The sequence below is a fragment of the Streptopelia decaocto genome, assembly GCF_964273445.1.
Source record: "Streptopelia decaocto genome assembly, chromosome: 1".
Taxonomy (NCBI): Eukaryota; Metazoa; Chordata; class Aves; order Columbiformes; family Columbidae; genus Streptopelia; species Streptopelia decaocto.
This window is the reverse complement of record NC_138663.1, coordinates 85,155,302-85,174,122: the sequence shown is the minus strand read 5'-3', so window position 1 is coordinate 85,174,122 and position 18,821 is coordinate 85,155,302. Positions and strand designations below refer to the sequence as shown.

At 50.3% G+C, this 18,821-nt stretch overlaps 2 protein-coding genes across 2 annotated transcripts; one reads left to right on the top strand and one right to left on the bottom strand.

Moving 5' to 3' along the window:
• Positions 1 to 919: 919 nt before the first annotated feature.
• On the bottom strand, positions 920 to 2,628 carry RBP5 (retinol binding protein 5). Its single transcript, XM_082053523.1, has 4 exons — positions 2,428 to 2,628; positions 1,992 to 2,170; positions 1,441 to 1,542; positions 920 to 1,055 (listed from the first exon to the last, which is right to left on the bottom strand). Exons 1-4 carry the CDS (start codon positions 2,498 to 2,500, stop codon positions 1,002 to 1,004), a joined length of 408 nt encoding a protein of 135 aa, XP_081909649.1. The 5' UTR covers positions 2,501 to 2,628; the 3' UTR covers positions 920 to 1,001.
• Positions 2,629 to 3,485: 857 nt separating this feature from the next.
• CLSTN3 (calsyntenin 3) lies at positions 3,486 to 18,708 on the top strand. Its single transcript, XM_082047700.1, has 18 exons — positions 3,486 to 3,603; positions 6,280 to 6,402; positions 7,325 to 7,520; positions 7,991 to 8,199; positions 8,510 to 8,659; positions 9,300 to 9,485; positions 9,872 to 10,141; positions 10,400 to 10,512; positions 10,592 to 10,754; positions 11,831 to 11,887; positions 12,673 to 12,830; positions 13,014 to 13,162; positions 13,638 to 13,864; positions 14,938 to 15,108; positions 15,690 to 15,835; positions 15,956 to 16,091; positions 17,584 to 17,801; positions 17,874 to 18,708. The coding sequence occupies exons 1-18, from the start codon at positions 3,519 to 3,521 to the stop codon at positions 18,003 to 18,005; spliced, it is 2,889 nt and encodes a 962-aa protein (XP_081903826.1). The 5' UTR covers positions 3,486 to 3,518; the 3' UTR covers positions 18,006 to 18,708.
• Positions 18,709 to 18,821: the final 113 nt, after the last annotated feature.

Here is an 18,821-nt window from a genome sequence, read left to right as displayed (position 1 = left end):
TTTCAAAATTTGCCTACCTCATGGTTCTCTGTGATGTCAGTAGCTATGCATTTCTGAGCACACTCCCCTTCAACTTTCTGTTGGGGGGCAACTGCAAGTTTCTTTCAGAAATAACTCCGTGTGGCTGTGGGTTTGTGCACATCCCATCGGGTGTCTCTGTCTTTGGCACTGGTCTGACTTTTCAGTGGACATCACCTCCTTTGGCTCTGCCCCTTGGTCTCTGATTATAGAGAGGAGTTGTGAACCCACAGAGGTATGATGGCCATGTGGAGACACTGTCAGGAATGTCAGAAGGAGTGAAGGGGCTAGAGGCATTGGCCATGTTTTCTCACACCAGGAGGAAAGCCTGAACCTTCATCACCCATGGGACCTTCTCAGGAGCACAGTGAACATGGGGTTAGTTCTCTTGCCCCAGCCTTCGGACTTCACACGATTACATGAAAATCCTTGACTTTGAAGGACAAGTTATTCCGGGATCCTGAGAAGAATGCGGCATCAGGGCACAAGAGGAGGTGGCAGGTGTTGGTGACTGAGGAAGAATGCACAGCCTCAGTCAACCTTGCCCACTCAAGGCAGCACCTCCTGCGCCCCAGCGGGGCAGCGCGGGGTTTGGCTTCGGCGGAGGCAGCAGGAGGAGCGTGGGAGCTGCGGAGGTGCGGGCCGGCCGTGGAGCAACCCCCGCCCCGCTCCTCCCCGACTGGCTCTTATTCTGAAATGAGCCTCCGTGCAGCCGGCGGCCCATCGCCCTCCCCGCCTCGGCCCACCCTGGCGACCTCCTCTCCCCGCCTTCCGCTCTCCGCAGGCCCGGCCCCGCCGTGACCCCCCGGCCGCGGGAGGTCCCGACCCGCCCCGGCCCGTTCCGCCGCCGCAGGGCGAGAGGCAAAGCACAAGAAAACGCGTTGCTACAAGGAGGCTCGGCTCTCTCGGGTCTTGTTTCGTTTTCAATCCCGGGGCAGTTTTCACTCAGGAGCGAGGGTCCCGGCTGGGCATCCAGCCGGGCATCACTTCACTTTCTGGAACACCTGGACACAGACCTCGTCTTCAGCAGTCATGCGCTGGGGAAAGCGGGGTGAAAGATGAGTTTAGTTTGGATCCTCCACTTCTTGGATGCTAGCTGCCATTACCACAGCCCTGCTTGCCCTCCTGATGCTGGTCTTGCAGGCCACATGCCTCTGCACACCCTTCCTGAGCCCCCCAAAGCCCCAGTGGCTCAGGCAGCAGGGCAGAGCAGGGACATCGTCTTTGCTGAGCTGTGTTAACTTTTAAACCCTGGAGGCAGATATTTGTGTGAAAGGCTGGCTGCCCCTTTGGAGCTGGGGCTGAAGTCTGAGTGGAGCTGGAAGCTACACAGCTGGCTCAGGACCTGCAGCACCCACACTGTGTGTCGCCCCCCACCCACTGCAATTGAGATTTAGCAAGCTGCGCTGGACCCCTCCTCACCAGATGCAGCTGATCCCCCTCCAGCCAGTGCCTCCAGCCACGGTTCCTCTTCTCTCCCAGCTGCTCACACACCAGCTGATCACCCTCCCAGGAGACAGTGGTCTGAAAAAAAAGGAGGAGAGAAGATGTGATCCCAAGGCAAGTTTCCAGCAATGACACTGACTGTTCCTGTCAGACACATGTTCAAATGCAGTCCCTGGTGTGTCTTTGGTGGCCCCTTGGGATTGATGCTCTCTGTGGGAGGGTGAATGACCCTCTGGCTTCCAAGTGCAACAGAGTACTGCCAAGTGGCCTGATGTTCTGTCTTTTCAGAGCTTTGCTCCAGAGGATAGTACCCTCTGGATCCCAAAGTACTGAGCTTCTGGCTGTACAGTGCTCTTCTCCTTTACTGTGAGTGATTTACTCAGAGAACCACTTATTCCTGGACCTGTGGGGACAAGCCAGCTCTGGGTTGGGCTCTCATCTGGTTTGTGAATCAAAAGCTGAAGCAATTCCCTGAACTTCTAGTGCCCTCCAGTCCACCGTCAAACTGCACTGTTTGGGCTTCTCACCTGGCACTTCCGTCCATCCACGGGTCCCAGATCTTCCTCAAACTGGACTCCCAGGTCAAAATCCATAACATAGTCCCGCAGGGAGGTGATCGTGCGGATGACCATGTGATCTCCCGTGTGGATGATCTCTTTATCAGGCTTCAAGAGGCAAACCAATTTTCGCAGGACCACATTGATATCTGGAGGATGAGAGGGAGGGGAGATCTGTGGATGACTTGCACCCCTCTCTAACTGCATCCCCACAGATCCTCCACTCGTAGTCAGGAAGCTCCAGCCATGTCTTCTCCTCTCTCACACCACAGCACAAAAGTGATGGTCGCAGACAGAACGACCAGAGGGTTCCCAAAACCCCTCCTCCCCTCCCAAACTGCTGACATTTTTGAAGACAGAAGGAAGCGAGAGGGAGAAAGGAGTGGAATGAAGAAGGCGGAGTTACCTAAAGCACGCAGGTAATTGTCCATGTTCTCCTGGGAGACGAAGCGGTAATAACCGGTGAGGTTGGGAGGCATCCCAGAGCAGAGGAACCGGGCCGGTGGCGAGGAGGAGAAAGCAGCGGAACACGCACGGAGCTGGGATCGAGCTCGTTCAGCGGGCGTGCCGGTCCCTCTCCCGCGGTGCGGCGAGGTCTGCGGGGCAGCCCGGCTCCCGGAGTCCCGCTGCAGTAAGAGTCCCCGCGCCGGGGGGCGCGGAAAAAGCCGGGACTGCCCCCGCTTCCAGCATCTCCGCCTCGGCTGGGGGCGACGTGAGAGCGACAGGTTACCTCCTCGGGGGTCTGCTTAACTCTCGGCTGCCAATCAGCGGCAAGCCCGCCCCCTCCCGCCGGCCCTTTTTCACGCCGTGAAGCCGGTAGCTACGGGCGTTCTCAGAGCAGTGCCGCTGCCGCCCCGGCCAACCCGTCGAGGAGACGGCAGGCTGGCAGCTCCGCCCCGCCGAGCCCGGGTCGCATGGGCGGCGGGGTCCGGATACAGTCTGCAGACCCTCGCCTCGGCACCCCCTCGATCTTCAGGATCGAGCAGGATGGGTGTTTCTCTGGATTTCCTACGCAACGCTTTACGATCTTCCCCTCCCCACCCTGCTCCTCCCGCGTCCCTCAGCAGGTGCGAGGATGCTTCCCGGGGCGAAGCACCGGCTGCCAGTTCTGAAGCGCCCACCGTCGCCCACCAGATCCAGGTGCCCCCAGCCCTCGCCCCTCTCCGTGCACAGCCCAGATTTGCAGTGAGAAGGAAAACAGCAACTCCCCCGCACCGCACCGAGCCTAGCCTGGCCGAGCCGCGCCGCACCCCCCCATAGCACCTGGCGCGGCGGCCCCTCCCATTGGCTGCCGACCCCCGGCCCCCGCCGCGCCCGTGACGTCATGCTGCAGTGGCGGGGCGGGGCCGGGCGTGGAGCGGAGCGGAGCGGAGCGGGGATCGCGGAGGTACCGCGGCGTCCCTGCGCGCCGCCGCCGCGGGAGCGAGGGCGTGGGCCGGGCAGGGCCGCGCCCGCCGCTGTCCGGTAGTCCCGGGCGGGCTGGGACCCGCCGCCACGATGGGCGACCCTCGGCCCCGCGCCGTCGTCCTCCTCCCTCTCCTCTGCCTCTGCGCCGCGCTGCCCGGCAGCGCCTCCAACAAAGGTGAGCGGCGGAGCGCCGCGGGCACTGTCCCGGGCAGCGGCGGCGGCGGGGCGCGCCGCTGCGACCCTCCAGCTGCCCCCTGCGACGGGGATGAGGGGCACGTTGGCTCATCCATCCGCCCCCGCGGTGGCGGTGCGGCTCCGCGCTGCCCGTCGCCTTCGGCTGACACGTTTTTTGTCGGGGGGTCTCCGCAGTCCCCGGCGGCCCTGGCTTTCTTTGCCCCCTCCGGCGCCCTCATCCCATTCCCTCTCTTTACTTTCTCCATCTGTTTCCTGCCACTGCTTTTTTTCCCGTTCTTTCCTCTCCTCCTAGCATTCCCCTCGCGTTTTCCCCTTTCCACCCACTTGTCTTGCTTTTGTTTCAGTTATCGCTGTGTGGATTTAGGGTTCCTTCGTTTAGCATACTGAGACCCCTGTGGTCTCCAAAACACATCCTCTATCTCCATCTTCCAATTCTAGTTCATCCATCTACAATCTGTCAGTAGGAATTATTGTGCAGTTTTATGTTAACTATGCTGGTTGCTTGTATAAAATAGCATTTTATGTGCTAAATATGTAAAAAAAACCCAACCCTAATGCTACAGCTGTAACGTTCTGAATGCAGATGTTCTTTGAACATGTAGAGCAATGGAGAAAGATGTAGATTTCTAGGTCTGTGTCTGTAGAGACAGGCATGAGAAATTCATCTGAGGGGAGTCAGTGTGTCAGTAATCTGACAGTGTGGGAGAATCCGCAAACATGCGAGGGACTCAGGGGTCATGAGGGAATGTGACACTTTAGGGTGCCTTCTGTGCTTTGGATGAGGTCAGGCTACAGGGTGGGTGCAACGCAGTGCTGTGTGTATGCTGACATTGGCAGGGCATTTATTTGTTCTGCTCTGGTGCTAAGGGGCCCAGTGGTGAGGCAAGGTTCCTTATGCTCTGGATTTTCTCTCTCCTTTGCAAATTTACACTCTGAAACATTTACCCACCTTTGGCAAATTATTTTATATTTACAGGAGCTTTCTTGAAGCTGGTAAGACTCTTTATCCTAAAAATATTCCCAAAATGTTTTTCACATCTCCAGGAACTAATTTCCTGACAAATCAGGTTGGTGATTTCCAAGTTGCAGGTGGATGCAGCAAAGGATTTATCTCTCTACCACCAGCTTGTTACCCCAGCAACAGGGCACATTTGGCATTTGTAGCTACGTATTCCCACCTTGGTGCTGTGCTGCACAGGCTAGAGCCGTCACAGAGTGGAATCTGGTGGGGGCAATGGAGGGGTGGGGTGGAACATGGGCACTTGCACACAGGAAGGATTCCACCTGCATACTGAGCAGGATGGATGTTTCTCTGGATTTCCTACGCAATGCTTTATGATCTTAATCAATACAGTGAAGGAGAAATGCCAGCCCACGCTCTTCGTGGCTATAGCCGGCTGGGTCTGCCCATTCTGCCCTGCTGGTGCGTCCCCTTTCTGACCTGTTGTCCTGTCTGCTGGCCCACCACCTGGCTCCAGCAGCATCCCCTGGCCCCAGTTTGGTGAAGTGCTTGGTTGTAAGGGATACTGTCCCTTTCGAGTCAACACATCATGCCATACTGGTATGGTTTTAGAGCATACTGTGCTGCAGAGGATGAATTCACATATTGGAAGCAGTGCCCTTGAGGGGAAAGGCTCTGTATCCTACTTCCCACCAGCTCTGAGCCATGCTGTGCTCAAAATGTTGCTTGGTTGTAATAAATATTTGTCTCGAGGGGGTGAGAGAGTAGGGGATTATCTGGGAATGGTGGTTGTAACTAGGCTATGTAATATAATCTCTGAGGCCCATTTGGCAGGGAGTGGGCATGGGGGAGGGGTTTTCAATTTGTAATGATTTTTCTTCTCTCTCCCCTCCCTTTCCCTCCCCCCCACCCCTTTATTTCTCCCTTTCCCTGCCCCGGAGCCTGTGTGATGAAGATTAATTTGCTATTTCTGGGCCTGTGACATTTTTCAGAGCCTCCTGCTGGCTGCTGCCTCCATGCCAAGCCTGGCTGGGCTCCAGCCATCAGGATTAGCAAGGAGGGGCCAAGGGAATATGGTGCTCACCATGGAGTGGGGAAAGAAGTAGCAAAGGACTCTCAGAGTAGGTTATTACACATGTAGGATGACTGGCTGAAGGTGTGCCTGGGTACATGTGCGTAGATGCTGGGCCTTAGTCCAGAGGATGCTAGGCATAAGTGATAATGGCTACATGTAAGACTTGTCACCTGAGGACACCCCAAGGGAAAATGTATCCTGCATCCTTTAATTATGGCTTCAATGAGCTAAAGGATTTAACATTTGGAGTCTGTCTCCAGAATCAGGCTACTCCTGCCTCTTGATGTCATTTTTTTTTTTTTTTTTTTTTTTTTTTTAACTGCTTCAGCTTTCCTGGGCACCCAGATGCCTCTCCTCACGTTTCCAATGCAAAAGTAATGAAGAGACCAGAAGGAACACATTGTTTCTGATGAGGTCTCCCAAGACCCATGTTGAGTAGCACTAAAGAAAGATAACTTCTTTCTCCCAGCCTATTTCAGACTTCATTATTCCCAGAGAAGAAGGTGGGGAGGGATGGTTGTTACCTGCCACGGGATGGTATTCTGCTCTTTTCCTACTGAATCTGTCGTTGGCGGTTAACACATACCTGTGCTCCATCTTTTGCCCCAAATCCACCTCAGCAAACAAGCACAAACCCTGGATTGAAGCTGAGTACCAGGGCATCATAATGGAGAATGACAACACAGTCCTGCTCAACCCACCGCTATTTGCACTGGACAAAGATGCTCCACTGCGCTATGCAGGTAGGTGGGCAACAGCTGTGGGAAGGGTTGGAGGCAGGGGGAGTCTAATGAAGAGGCAGAGACAGGATGACATTCATCCCTGTGCTGGATTCCTTGTTCTGGAGGAGATCCCTAGTGAAGTCTGCAGGTAATTTGGGCACAGCTTGATTTAGGATGCTGTGAGCTGTTTCGCTTAGGGAGAGAAACTGAGGGTGGAGCCATCTACTTTTTGACGCAGTTCTGCTATTTCTAAAGATCACATGCACAGCTCTGTGTCTATGAGCACTGGAGGAAGCTGGAAGGGCACACTTGGTTGGCAGTGCTACATCCCTTAACAGTAAGCACAAATCCCTGAAACTACAGCCGAGGCTTTATGAGGGTTGTATTCTTGGTGCTTGCTTACGCAGTGCCTGGAGCTTCCTCACACATCCTTCCTCAGCTTTGGGAGCGGAAAAGTTGTCACTGTGAGCTGAACTTTAGGATTTAGGTGATCCTATTGGCAGTGCCCTGTGGTACTGTGCATATACTGCATGCATAGGTGGATGAGACATCATAGTTCTTCATGCTTTGGCTGTCTATCTACAATATAAGGCGCTGAGAGGTGCCAATGAGAAATAAGGTGCTTCCGCAGTCCTATGGCTGTGTAGCACTAATAAATCTAGCTTGAGCCTTGTAACGTCTTATCTTTCTTGATGCTGGTCAAGTCTCCTTGCCATGGGAGTGGTCTCCAGTAGAGGGCAAGCTACACCATTAATGGCTGTAAGACATGGAAAGAGGAACTCCTAGGGAACCAAAAATTGCTCAAAATGAGAGGTGATAATGAGGAAGAAAGATAATTGTAAGTTAGAAAAGAAGAAAATGTGACAAAGGGAAGCAAGGGGGCATAACGCGCTCTCCTCATTTCTTTTCTTTTCCCCTTCCTCTCTGCCTTTGTGGGTATTAGGTGAAATCTGTGGCTTCAGGATCCATGGGGCAGGGGTACCTTTTGAAGCTGTGATCCTGGACAAAGCTACAGGTGAGGGGCTGATCCGGGCCAAGGAACCGGTGGATTGTGAAGCACATAAGGAGCACACATTCACCATCCAGGCTTATGACTGTGGAGAGGGACCTGATGGAGCAAATACCAAGAAATCACACAAGTAAGTCCATGTAGTCATTGCTGCATGTTACCAAATGTGATCTATCACAGAAACGCAAATGAAATTGCTGTGGGAATGCTTCCTTTAGGCAGAAGTATTTTTCTCCAGCCTTGATGCTATAACTCAACATGTCAATAAGACCTAAAGACTGAGTCACATGACTGAATACACTAGAAATGAGGGCTGCTTGACAGTTGTGTCTAAGGGTGGTGTTTTATGTCGCTGCATATAGGCAGGAGATCCAGATTACATGATCATTCCTTTTGCTCTTTCTCTGGAGTGGGAAACCATTGTCTAAGCTCCTGTGTGCCAACATTGCTGCATTGAAAACAAGGTCTCTTTCCTTATCCCTGCTTTTGATGGCTGGAAATCAGACTGATGCACTTCAGGGGTGTGACTTACATTGAAATTTAGGTGGTGCATGGCTCCTAATCAGCCAATCGGTTCTTATTGATGTCTCTCTGCATCAGGGCCACAGTGCATGTCCGAGTAAACGATGTGAATGAGTTTGCTCCCGTCTTTGTGGAAAAGTTGTATCGTGTGGCAGTGACTGAGGGAAAGCTGTATGACCGTATCTTACGTGTGGAGGCTATTGATGGAGACTGCTCACCACAGTACAGCCAAATCTGCTACTACGAGATCCTGACCCCCAATATTCCCTTTCTGATTGACAATGATGGTAAGAATCGCCACCTGCCATGAGCACGTCACTCCCCTTTTCCTGCTTTGCTCCCTCTCTGCCAGTCCCATTTGCTGGCAGAGCTGTGCTATATGAATTTTCTAGCACTGCTGATCTTTCTCTCCTGGTGCAGAGGTCCAGCAGCCATTTTGTGGGATGCTGTAGCTTGTTATAGAGTGGCAGTACCAGTGGAACTCAACCCCTTTTTGGTTGTTTTTGTAGTTAATCAAAAATAAGAGTGATTTCTAGAAGGAACATCTTTGAGGAGACTGTCTTTCCTCTCCCTTCAGCTCTTTGTTTTGCTAACCAGGTAACATCGAGAACACGGAGAAGCTGCAGTACAGTGGAGATCATCTCTACAAATTCACAGTGACAGCCTATGACTGTGGAAAGAAGCGGGCTTCTGATGATGCTCAAGTGGAGATCCAGGTGAAACCCACCTGCAAGCCCAGCTGGCAGGGTATGAAACTTCCAAATACAGTTATGTCTTCCCTTTGCTTTTGCTGAACTACTACTCAGTTCTACTCATTATGTGTGTATATACACATATAAATTTGTATGCCCAAATATATGGTTCAGTTCTGGCACCAATCCATCAGTCCCATCTAAGGGGATAAGTCAGTTGCAAAGCCACTGAAAGACAATTCTAATAGTGGAAAATCCTTCCTTGGATTACTGTGAACTGCTATGTACTTGAGAAGACTCACAGACTGTATTTAATGTACATTGGTTTTGGAGCTGTTTATCTTGAGGATATTTGGCTTTTCAGAGGTGCTATATGCCTATGGGTTCACCTTAGCCAATAGAAATAAGGGAAAATCAACACAGCTAAATATCTGTTCTGCCTGTCAGGAGAAACTGACAATCCAAGGAGTGATGCTACACTAGTACTAGCTGTAGAAGTTGAGAATTTGGACTCTCTGCGTCTAGGAAGTCTTCCTGTGCACTGATGCCAGCTGCATAAAGTCTTTTCAACATGGAAAGGACCAAAAATCTCTGGTTCTGGTCTAGTAAATAGATGCCACTTGTATGTGTGCCAGATGTTCTGGCCTTGGGTCCTTGGCTGGACCTAACCCCTATATTTCACTCTTCTTCATTAGGCTGGAACAAGAGGATTGAGTACATCCCAGGTGCAGGCAGCCTTGCACTCTTCCCCAGCATTCACCTGGAGACCTGCGATGAACCTCTGTGGAACATCCAAGCTACCGTGGAGCTGCAGACAAACCATGTGGCCAAGGGCTGTGACCGGGATAACTACTCCGAGAAGTCACTACGCAAACTCTGTGGTGAACTGATTCTTTCCTGGGCCAAGGGCAGCTGTGCCACCCTGCCCCTTCTCCTAGAGGGGTTCACAGTGGTAGCTCTGTGCCTCACACAGCAGAAATGCTGGGGCACGCATTCCTCGCATCTGGTGTGGTCAGTGGGGCTGGGAGAACACGTAGCTCGCATGCTGCGTTGAGGGGCAATGAGCACCCTGCCCATATTTATAAGGGTCTCCCCATGCTTTCCTTGCTGGGGAGCCAGAGGTTTCTGTTCATTGATGCACCCTCCTGGAACCATCTGAGTTTCAAAGCCTGTGGGACTTGCCTCTAGCACCCTCTCATCTGTTCCCCATTTCTCAGGCTCCTTATTCTCCCATGCTGACATCCCTGACTCCTTCCCTTCTCCGTAGGTGCTGCTTCAGGAGAGATTGACCTGCTGCCAGTGCCTAGCCCCACGGTGAACTGGACTGCGCGGCTCTCGGTGCACTACAGCCAGGACAGCAGCCTCATCTACTGGTTCAATGGCAGCCAGGCTGCCCAGGTGCCTGTGGTGAATGGGCCCAATGCCCATGAGGGGCTGAGTGACCACTTCACCCTGTCTGTATGGATGAAGCATGCCGTGGTCCCTGGCAAAGGCAGGCGGGAAGAGGAGACAGTGATTTGCAGCACAGTGCAGAATGGTGAGACACTTTTCCTGGGGTGGGGACACTTCTGCCCAGTGCCTCTAACTTGTTAGAAGGGATTGTCCCGGTAGGGGGAAATCTCTTGTGTTCCTGAGCGGGATCTGGGCAGGGGAACACTGCTTCTTCAGGTGTCACTTTTTCTGGGAGCAGCCAGTGTAGAGTGCCAGTTGTGCAGGCTGGTGTGTGCTTCTGGGCTCTGGCTAGTGAGACTGCTCTAAGGCATGATACATAACTCCCTGTACTTGTCCCTGGCAGAGGATGGCTACTCTCATTACTCTCTGGCTGTGCATGGCTGCCGGATTGCTTTCCTCTACTGGCCGTTGCTGGAAAGTGCAAGGCCTGTGAAATTTCTCTGGAAGCTTGAGCAGGTGAGGAAGCATTTGCGTCTTCCCCATGTCCCTTCTCCTTCTGCCTTTCGCTCATCTCTTCCTCTGCTGTCTGACGTAGGTCTGCGATGATGAATGGCACCATTATGCCCTTAACCTGGAATTCCCCACTGTCACGCTCTACGTGGATGGTGTCTCTTATGACCCTGCCCTCATCCATGACAATGGCCTCATTCACCCCCCACGGCAGGAACCCTTGCTCATGATTGGAGCCTGCTGGACCGGTGAGTGCCCACTCCCTGAACCAAGCTCAACCCATATGGGAAACAAGAGAGTGGAGGGAGATCCAGAAGAGGTGAAACACTGCCCAATAATAAATGATGCAAAACACGTTGCAGCCTTCTTGCTTCCTTGGCACCAAAGCCAATGGGGCTTTTTCCCTCCTTATAGACCAAGCCAGCAGGCCACAGTAATAATAGCTCAGGGGCAAGTGTCATTGGCAGCTTCATGGACAACAGCAGTAGAATATGCGATGGATAATAAGCTTTCAGGCAGAGGAATGTTGAAACTGTACCTCATTCAGGCATTGGTGTTTCTATCAAAAGTTTTCACTAGAGTAGGCAGTACTATTTGTATTGCTGGTTGTATTGATGGGGATATCTGTGTCCTGAGGCTCTATATGAAGAAGTCACAAGTCATTCTGTAGAGGAACTGGGTTGGAGGGCAAAGATAAGGTTAGGAACATAGTTAAGCCACTACCAGATTAAAGCGATTTTGTGGAGATGCAAGACTGCATTTCCCAGGTCTCTCAGTTCCCCTGCAAGACTGAAGCAGGACAGAACTGAAGGCATTTGCCTGCTGCTTGCCTTCAGTCCAGCAGAAATTTCTAGCAATATCAAATATTTAGTACTGCTTCTCCCAGGTCAGGAATCTTCCCATAGCTCTGTGTCCCTCTATCAACTTTTTGCAACCAACAAATATTACTCAGCTTGGGACACCCTCCTGGAACCATCTGAGTTTCAAAGGGATGTTGAGAACATGGCTTGTTGCAAACATGGCTACGACCATGTTCCGTAAATGAGAATTAATTCCCAAATGATTGGAAAAGGATGAAAAATCCCCTATGCTTTTTCCCTTTTATCAGTTACTCAGTACAGTCTCACCATCTCTTCATGAGGGGAACTCTGCCCTCTTTCATCTGTGATGTGCTGTCTCTAGGGTTGAAGGGTGCATTACTTGGCATATGACTCCAGAGCTGTTCTTTTGGATTGGCCAATACAAGCACTTGTGTAGATCCTTGCCTGACCCTGCAACTACCCTCTTCCAATGTCTTATTGCTTGTCTGAATGTTCTTTTGCAGAGGAGAAAAACAAAGAGAAAGTCAAAGGAAATGAGAACTCCACTGATACTGTACAAGGTAGGGAAAAGAAAGAGTATAGTTCTCTTCCCCTCTTCACCGTGTATGACTATCACTTCTTGCATGGTGCCTTCCTCATACAGCTCCCCCAACCCTGTCCTGCCACCTTCCACCATCTTGGGAAAGAAAACCCTTATTTGGTAGTTTGGTCCTTGATACCTTGACATCTGTGGAGCATGAAAAGGCTGACAGGAGTACTACAGTCTGCTTTGAGAGACAGAGTATGCTTTTTCATGTGGAGAAAGAGTCCTCATGCCTGATCATTAAAGTTGGTCTCCGAAGAACACAATAGCCATTAGAGACATCAGGAGATGTCACCTCATCCCTAAATACCTGTGTAACATATAGCTTATTTTAAAAGCCCTCACAAGAAGCAAAGTGAGAAGGGGACAAGACATTGTTTCCATCTGGCATTCAGCAGTTGGGCAGAAACTTCTCTATGCTACCCACCATTCACTTCCCTAGTCTTTCTGTTGGCCTGTTTTTCTCACTTTCCTCCATCTGGAATTCAAAAAATTGTCATCTCCTTACATCAGGATCCCACATCTTCTTGTTGTCTTTGCTTTTCCATGTCCTATGCACACCTCTGTCTCTCTCTACCTCCCCTAACCTCACTGTTGCCTCAGTGTTGCTTTTGTTGTCTTGGGTTTTCCATGCTCCATGCACCCCTCTGTGTCTCTCTATCTCCCTTAGCATCTGTATGTCCCTCACACTGTTGCTTTTGTTGTTTTTGCCCTCTTCCTCACCATGTCTCTCACACCGTCCACCTCCCATGTTTCTCTCAGGAGATCCTCTGTTGATACACCACTACTTCCATGGTTACTTGGCTGGCTTCACTGTGCGCCCTGGTAGCTTGGAGAGCCGGGAGGTTATTGAATGCCTGTATGCCTGCCGTGAGGGGCTTGATTACAGTGACTTCGACAGTCTTGGCAAAGGGATGAAGGTACGCCCATCTGCTGAGCTTGCATGGGTCTCCTCCACGTTCTTCCCCAGCCTTGCATCCCAGGACTTTGCCTGCTCCCCCACCTCAAGCAACTCTCCGCTTTTCTCCTTTGTTGTCTCCCTTAGCGTGGACTCTTGGTATTTGCCAAGGAACCTTGAGTATTTTCTTCTCTTCCACCTGCAGGTTCATGTGAACCCCTCTCAGTCCCTGCTTACCTTGGAGGGTGATGATGTGGAAACCTTCAACCATGCAATCCAGCATGTGGCTTACATGAATTCACTGCGCTTTGCTACCCCTGGAGTCCGGCCACTCAGACTCATGACTACTGTCAAGTGAGTGGACAAAGCAGCACCTCCGGATAAGTTCAGCAAGAGGGTTACCTCTCTTTTGACTAAAATAACACTCCATCATCATGTATTTTAATTCTAATTGATGGTCTCCAAATGGATAAAAGTCTTCCTGAAAATAAATATTAGAGTATCCAGTATCCAAACGGATACTGTAATCCTGGGTCCCAGGGTCTGTGCAGGCAGCAGAACTTCTGCCCTCACTCATGGTGTTCCAGGTATGTGGGCTGGTTTTCATTTTCTCTGTGGTGTGTGTGGGTGTGACCAAGTCACCTGAAACCCAGTGATGTCATTCCTACCACACCTCTCTGTCTTGCACAGCACAGACTATAGGGAAGCTTGAAGACGACTACAGAAAAAGGATATTCCTTTCACTGGCAGTAATGGGCAGCAGGTGTTCTTTTACAATATTGCTGGTGGAAGGTTGGGCCAACTGATGCTTTCTACTGCTCTCCTTCAGGTGTTTCAGTGAAGAGTCCTGTGTCTCCATTCCTGATGTGGAAGGTTATGTTGTGGTGCTACAGCCTGATGCCCCCCAGATCCTCTTGAGTGGCAATGCCCACTTTGTTCATCCTGCCTTAGACTTTGAGGCTCCTGATGGGGTCCCCCTCTTCCCCAACCTCCAGATCTCCTGTTCTATTTCTCACCAGGTGGAAGCCAAGAAGGATGAGAACTGGCATGGTACCGGTGAGTGGAATACAGGGTGAGGTATAAGAGACAAACTGGAAAGACGTACAAGAGTTGCTGTCCTGCAGAGGAAGGAGAGCCCCTCATTACACTCAAAATAGGAGAGAATTTACAAATATAGAAGCAAGGCACATTGTCAGTCGATATGTAGGCTAATCGGTTCTTATCCTTTTCTGCTCCTCCCTGTACTTTTTCTATCCACACAGTGCCTTTGCTTCACTCTCTTCTCCTTTCCCAGGCTGCTCATTCCTAATCCCTTTCACATTTTACCTACATTTCCCTTTATTGAATCCAGCACTGGATGGATGTCCTGGCTGTTACCCTCTCCACTCCTGCACTTACTCAGTCTCCTGCTTTCCTTATTTCTCAGCTTCTCCAATCTCTTCCTGCATCACTTATTCCTTTGAATTCCCCAGTTAGTTTCCTCACACCCTGTAATATCTTGTCCCTTAATTTCTCTCCATCAGGCTCAGATTATTTCTCTGCACTCTACACTCAACATGTACTTTCACTTCTTTTGTGTCTCTTCTGTTAATAGTATTTTTTGCTCATAGTTTTTAATTTAGCAACTTTGCCTTTCTTCATACAATGATGGGTTTCTTGACTCAGAACAGATTGGTCTTAGCCCTGCTGAAAGCAGTTAGTCCTTGAATGTGATTGCCATTTTAAAGAAGATCTCGACAATTCTAACCAGCAGTCTTGAGACAGGAGAAAGCTTTCAAAAGCACTCAGGGTCTGGGAACGTGTGATAGAGCTGTTCCTAATTTGCACACTGTCAACAGAGTCCTCACAGCCAAGATGTGTTACCATGATCCACTCTGACAATATTATGTTGTTTCAAAATAAAGTGACTTTATTATGTGCATAAATAATGTCATTAGAATCAAGGGGACTCCTTCAACAAGTAATTACACTGTCAGTGATTTTGCTCAAGGTCAGTGCTAGCCAGAGAAAGAAGTTATTCCATATGATGTGAGCACTTTTAAGTAAGTTGGTACCATTCTGATTAACACCTGCTTTCACTGATTGCTGTCTGACTTTCTGGCCCTGTCTTCTTTCTGCTTGCACCTCAGTGACAGACACACGAATGTCAGATGAGATTGTGCACAACCTTGATGGCTGCGAGATCTCATTGGTAGGAGATGACTTGGACCCAGAGAGGGAATATCTGCTCCTGGATGGGGCACTGCTGCAGCAGCGGGGTCTGGAGCTTGTTAACACCTCAGCCTACCTGACTATCACAGGTATGTCCTCTCCTTGGCTGTCTAATTACGCTTCTCTCACTGCCTGTCAGGCATTGCTGGGAGTAGCACTTAACCCGATGTTAAAGATGTGTGGGTGTACTCCGTGAGACTCTGAGATGTAACCATTTGTTGAACTCTTGGCTTTTGGAAGCCCCAGGCCACTTCCTTGGGGAGGTGGCTCCTCTGGCGCACAGTACTATGGCATGGTGTCTGAGCCCTCACCCAGGCTTGTATCGCTCTTCCTTGACTTACTCCTTGGGGTCACATGTTCCCATGTGCCAGCACCATTTTGCATGGCATGACTGGAGGACAGCGTATCCCACAGGTTCAACTGGTACAACACTATTGTACACTCCAACTTAACAGGGCTGTTGCTCTTCATCCTTCTTTCCCTTCTACTTGTTTTAGCAAGCAGGGATTTCATCAGGTCCTTTGCAGCCACCTCCATCTATGCTCATGTCCTAAAACCCAGCATTGTCTTGGATTCCTCTGTAGCTGCTAGTTGCTACAGGGTTACAATTCCAGATGACTTTGAAGCAGGAGCCTCCTTACCCCACACCAGTTCTCTCTTCTTGTCTCAGGTGTGGAGAGCATTGCAGTTTACGAGGAAATACTACGCCAGGTCTCATACCACATCAACCATGGCGCTGCTCTTTATGAAAGAAAGTTTCATCTGTCCTGCACTGAGATGAATGGACGCTACTCCAGCAATGAGTTCACTGTTGAGGTACAGGATCAATACCGGCACATATAGGTGCTTGTGCCTCCATGGTAGATGGGAATACACACAACGTAGAATGTACCATGAACACATGGTTGAGTCTGTCTCGCTCTGGTCTTTCTGCAGATGAATGTCCTCCACAACATGAACCATGCTGCTCATCCTAACCACATTCTGAATTCCCAGCAGTTCGTGCACCGAGGCCATCATTTACCCCCAGAGCTATCTGGGCACAGTTTGGCAAGCACCCACAGCAACCCAAGTATGTAACGCTATCTTTTGGGTTTATTCCTTTGCTGATTTTCTGATATCCTGGTAGAACAGGCAGAGGATTCCTTTCAGGCTCCCTATACCCATTTTATTGAGTTCCCATTATACTGTCCTTTCCTACTTACCATTATCAAATGGACTGCAGTCTCTGTCAAGTTGTGTTTTAGAGCTTGCTACAACAATCTTTCTCTTTTGGTGTGTTGTTTTCTTGAGGTAGAAGCAGTCTGAAATCTACACCTAAGAAGGTCTAAAAAGAACAACTGTAAGCTGTTACAATTTCATTTGTGCACCTTGCAAAGGTGCTATGTGTGCTTGGGTAATGTAATTTCAGAAAGAAGCTTCAGCAGCAGGAGGGAAATGAGTACCAAGACTGCCACTGCTCTGAAAACAAAACAAAAGATGATGGAACCAGGTGGCGGTCCACAAGGCAAAAAAATATAGGAGATGGCACCATGCAGACAAGATGCTTCTTGTCCCCAAAACAGGAGAGAAGCCTGAAAGCTAGACTAGATTTATTGGTTTGTGCTGGCAGCCGCTGTGCTACAAGCATGACCACAGTCCGGCTGGCTCCTCCTAAGCTGTGAAAGCTCTAGGACTGTTACAGAGGTCCCTGTGTTGGTTTTGGCCCCCTGATGTAAGGAACACGGGAAGCACCTCTGGTGCTTGTTTTTGCTGCAGCTTCCTGAAGCAGCTGATCCCAGGCTGGTCCAGTTCTGCAGCTGGCACTGAGCCACTGCAGGGACAGCCCATGTATATTCTGGGAGAGCACCAAAAACCAGCCTTTGCCACTCTGTTCCCGAGCTCTTGCCGACTGCAGCAGAAACTTTGTCCCTGCTGTACAGAACCACCTAGAACAAATCTGTGGAGAGCCCAGATTTTGCAGAGAAGGGGGTTATCTGGGGCCTCAAAGCTCAGCCTGCAGGCCTAGAACAAAGCGGTGGGAGTTTGGCTCACAGTCTTAGGTGAATTTAAAGTTTTCTTCTATGGAGAAGCCAGGCTTTGACCATGGCACTAATTAGAAGGCCATCATAGCCCTCACCTCTGTCCCACATGCAAAGCAGACTCCTTTTGGCTTCCTTCTATCTCTACTGCTTGCATGGAAATTACACCCTCTAAAAATCCTTGTGCCCTTAGAGGCTCTCCCCAGCACACATTTTTCCTTTCCAAGAGGGGGATACAAATGGCTGCTGTGCAACATTTTCTGGTGACTTCTGTAGATAAAGACGTGCAGTGTGCAGGCCAGGCTGACATCAGAGCACGCCAGAACCTAGGCTTCCTGGAAAACCATGCAGGCCTCATGCAAAGATACAGCAGCTGAAGGTGGGAACTGCCTGTGCCCAAGGGAGCAGAAAAGTCAGGACAAGTTCCTGCCTAAACGAAAAACCCAAGCTCTGCCCAGAAACCCCAGTTCCTGCAGGTCAGGTTGGAGATGCATGTTTCTGTGACAGATTCTAACCACACCTTCTCATTTTCTTTCTCCAAAGTGGTCCCCAGTGCTGCCACTGTCATCATTGTGGTGTGTGTGGGCTTCCTGGCACTCATGGTGATCCTTGGCATCTTGCGCATCCACTCCTTGCACCAGCGGGGCATGGAGCAAGAGGTCCCTAGGGCTGCTGAAGGGGGGCACACAAGCACTGGAGGCAAAGAGGGTGACATGTTGTGGGATGACTCAGCCCTCACCATCATTGTCAACCCCATGGAGGTGAGGAGTGGCTGAGGCTGGGCAGGCAGCTGGGTTGCCAGATCCTTCTTAACCTATGTCTCACCTCCCCAGTCCTACCAGAGCTGCCAGGAGAGGGCAGCAGAAAGTACCAAGGGCAGAGCTAGTGAGGGCATGGAGGATGAAGATGACAGCACCGACTCAGAGACACCCGACTCCCTGGACAACAACGATGTGGATGACTGACACATCATTGGCAAAAGTGATGGCTCTCACCGCTGCTAGGAGCTTTAAAACACCAGTCCAATGGATCCCCCCCAAACATATGGCTGGAAGGAGGAGTTGTCTTACTTTGAACTTCTTCCTTCCCCCACTGTGTACACATGCGCTCCTCCCTTATTTGTCATCTCCGCCTCCCATGTTCTTTCATCATCTGTCATTCTCATTGTGGACATTCCCCACATTATTGACCCCCCCATGTGGCTCTCTAGAAACGTGTTAGGGCAATTGCACATGACAGTGGCACAGTTCAAACTACGATGAAGAAGGAGGGACTTGGAAAGAACTGAAATTTGGAAGGAGGAGCCAGCCATAGGGCTCAGAGTGGGGTCTCTCACAACCCCTCCCCAGGTACTATATATATATATATTGTATATTTTTTCAATGTTGTTGTTTGAGGTTTATTCTCGTTTCATGAAAAAAAACCACTGCAGCTTGTGTCGCTTTGTAAAATTGTCGATACGCCTAAACTAAATGAATGAAGGTAAGAAGAATGAGGAAACAAAGTGGATTTTAAAATAAATGGATTTCAAATAAAATGTTCAGGGCTTCTGTAGTTTTTCACTACAAGCAGAGAAACAGCCAGTGTAGCCTGTAATGTGAGACTGGAGATTGTCTAGAGCATGTATTTACTGAAATCACTGCCTTATCTCAAGGGCTTTTTAGTATATGTGTTGGAACAAGAAAAAACACAACACCCATGACCCTACCCCCCACCTTTTTAAGAGTCAAAATACTCTTCGTAAACACAATGTAGCCCCAGGACACAGGGGTAGGAACCCA

Bases quoted from the DNA above. Each gene is read 5' to 3' on its own strand.
- RBP5 (XM_082053523.1), bottom strand. From the start codon at position 2,500: ATGCCTCCCAACCTCACCGGTTATTACCGCTTCGTCTCCCAGGAGAAC. The intron at 2,171-2,427 runs GTAACTCCGCCT...CTCATCCTCCAG, and splicing joins CAATTACCTGCGTGCTTTAG to ATATCAATGTGGTCCTGCGA. The intron at 1,543-1,991 runs GTGAGAAGCCCA...CTTTTTTTTCAG, and splicing joins TGGATGGACGGAAGTGCCAG to ACCACTGTCTCCTGGGAGGG.
- CLSTN3 (XM_082047700.1), top strand. From the start codon at position 3,519: ATGGGCGACCCTCGGCCCCGCGCCGTCGTCCTCCTCCCTCTCCTCTGC. The intron at 10,142-10,399 runs GTGAGACACTTT...TGTCCCTGGCAG, and splicing joins TTGCAGCACAGTGCAGAATG to AGGATGGCTACTCTCATTAC. The intron at 15,109-15,689 runs GTATGTCCTCTC...TTCTTGTCTCAG, and splicing joins AGCCTACCTGACTATCACAG to GTGTGGAGAGCATTGCAGTT.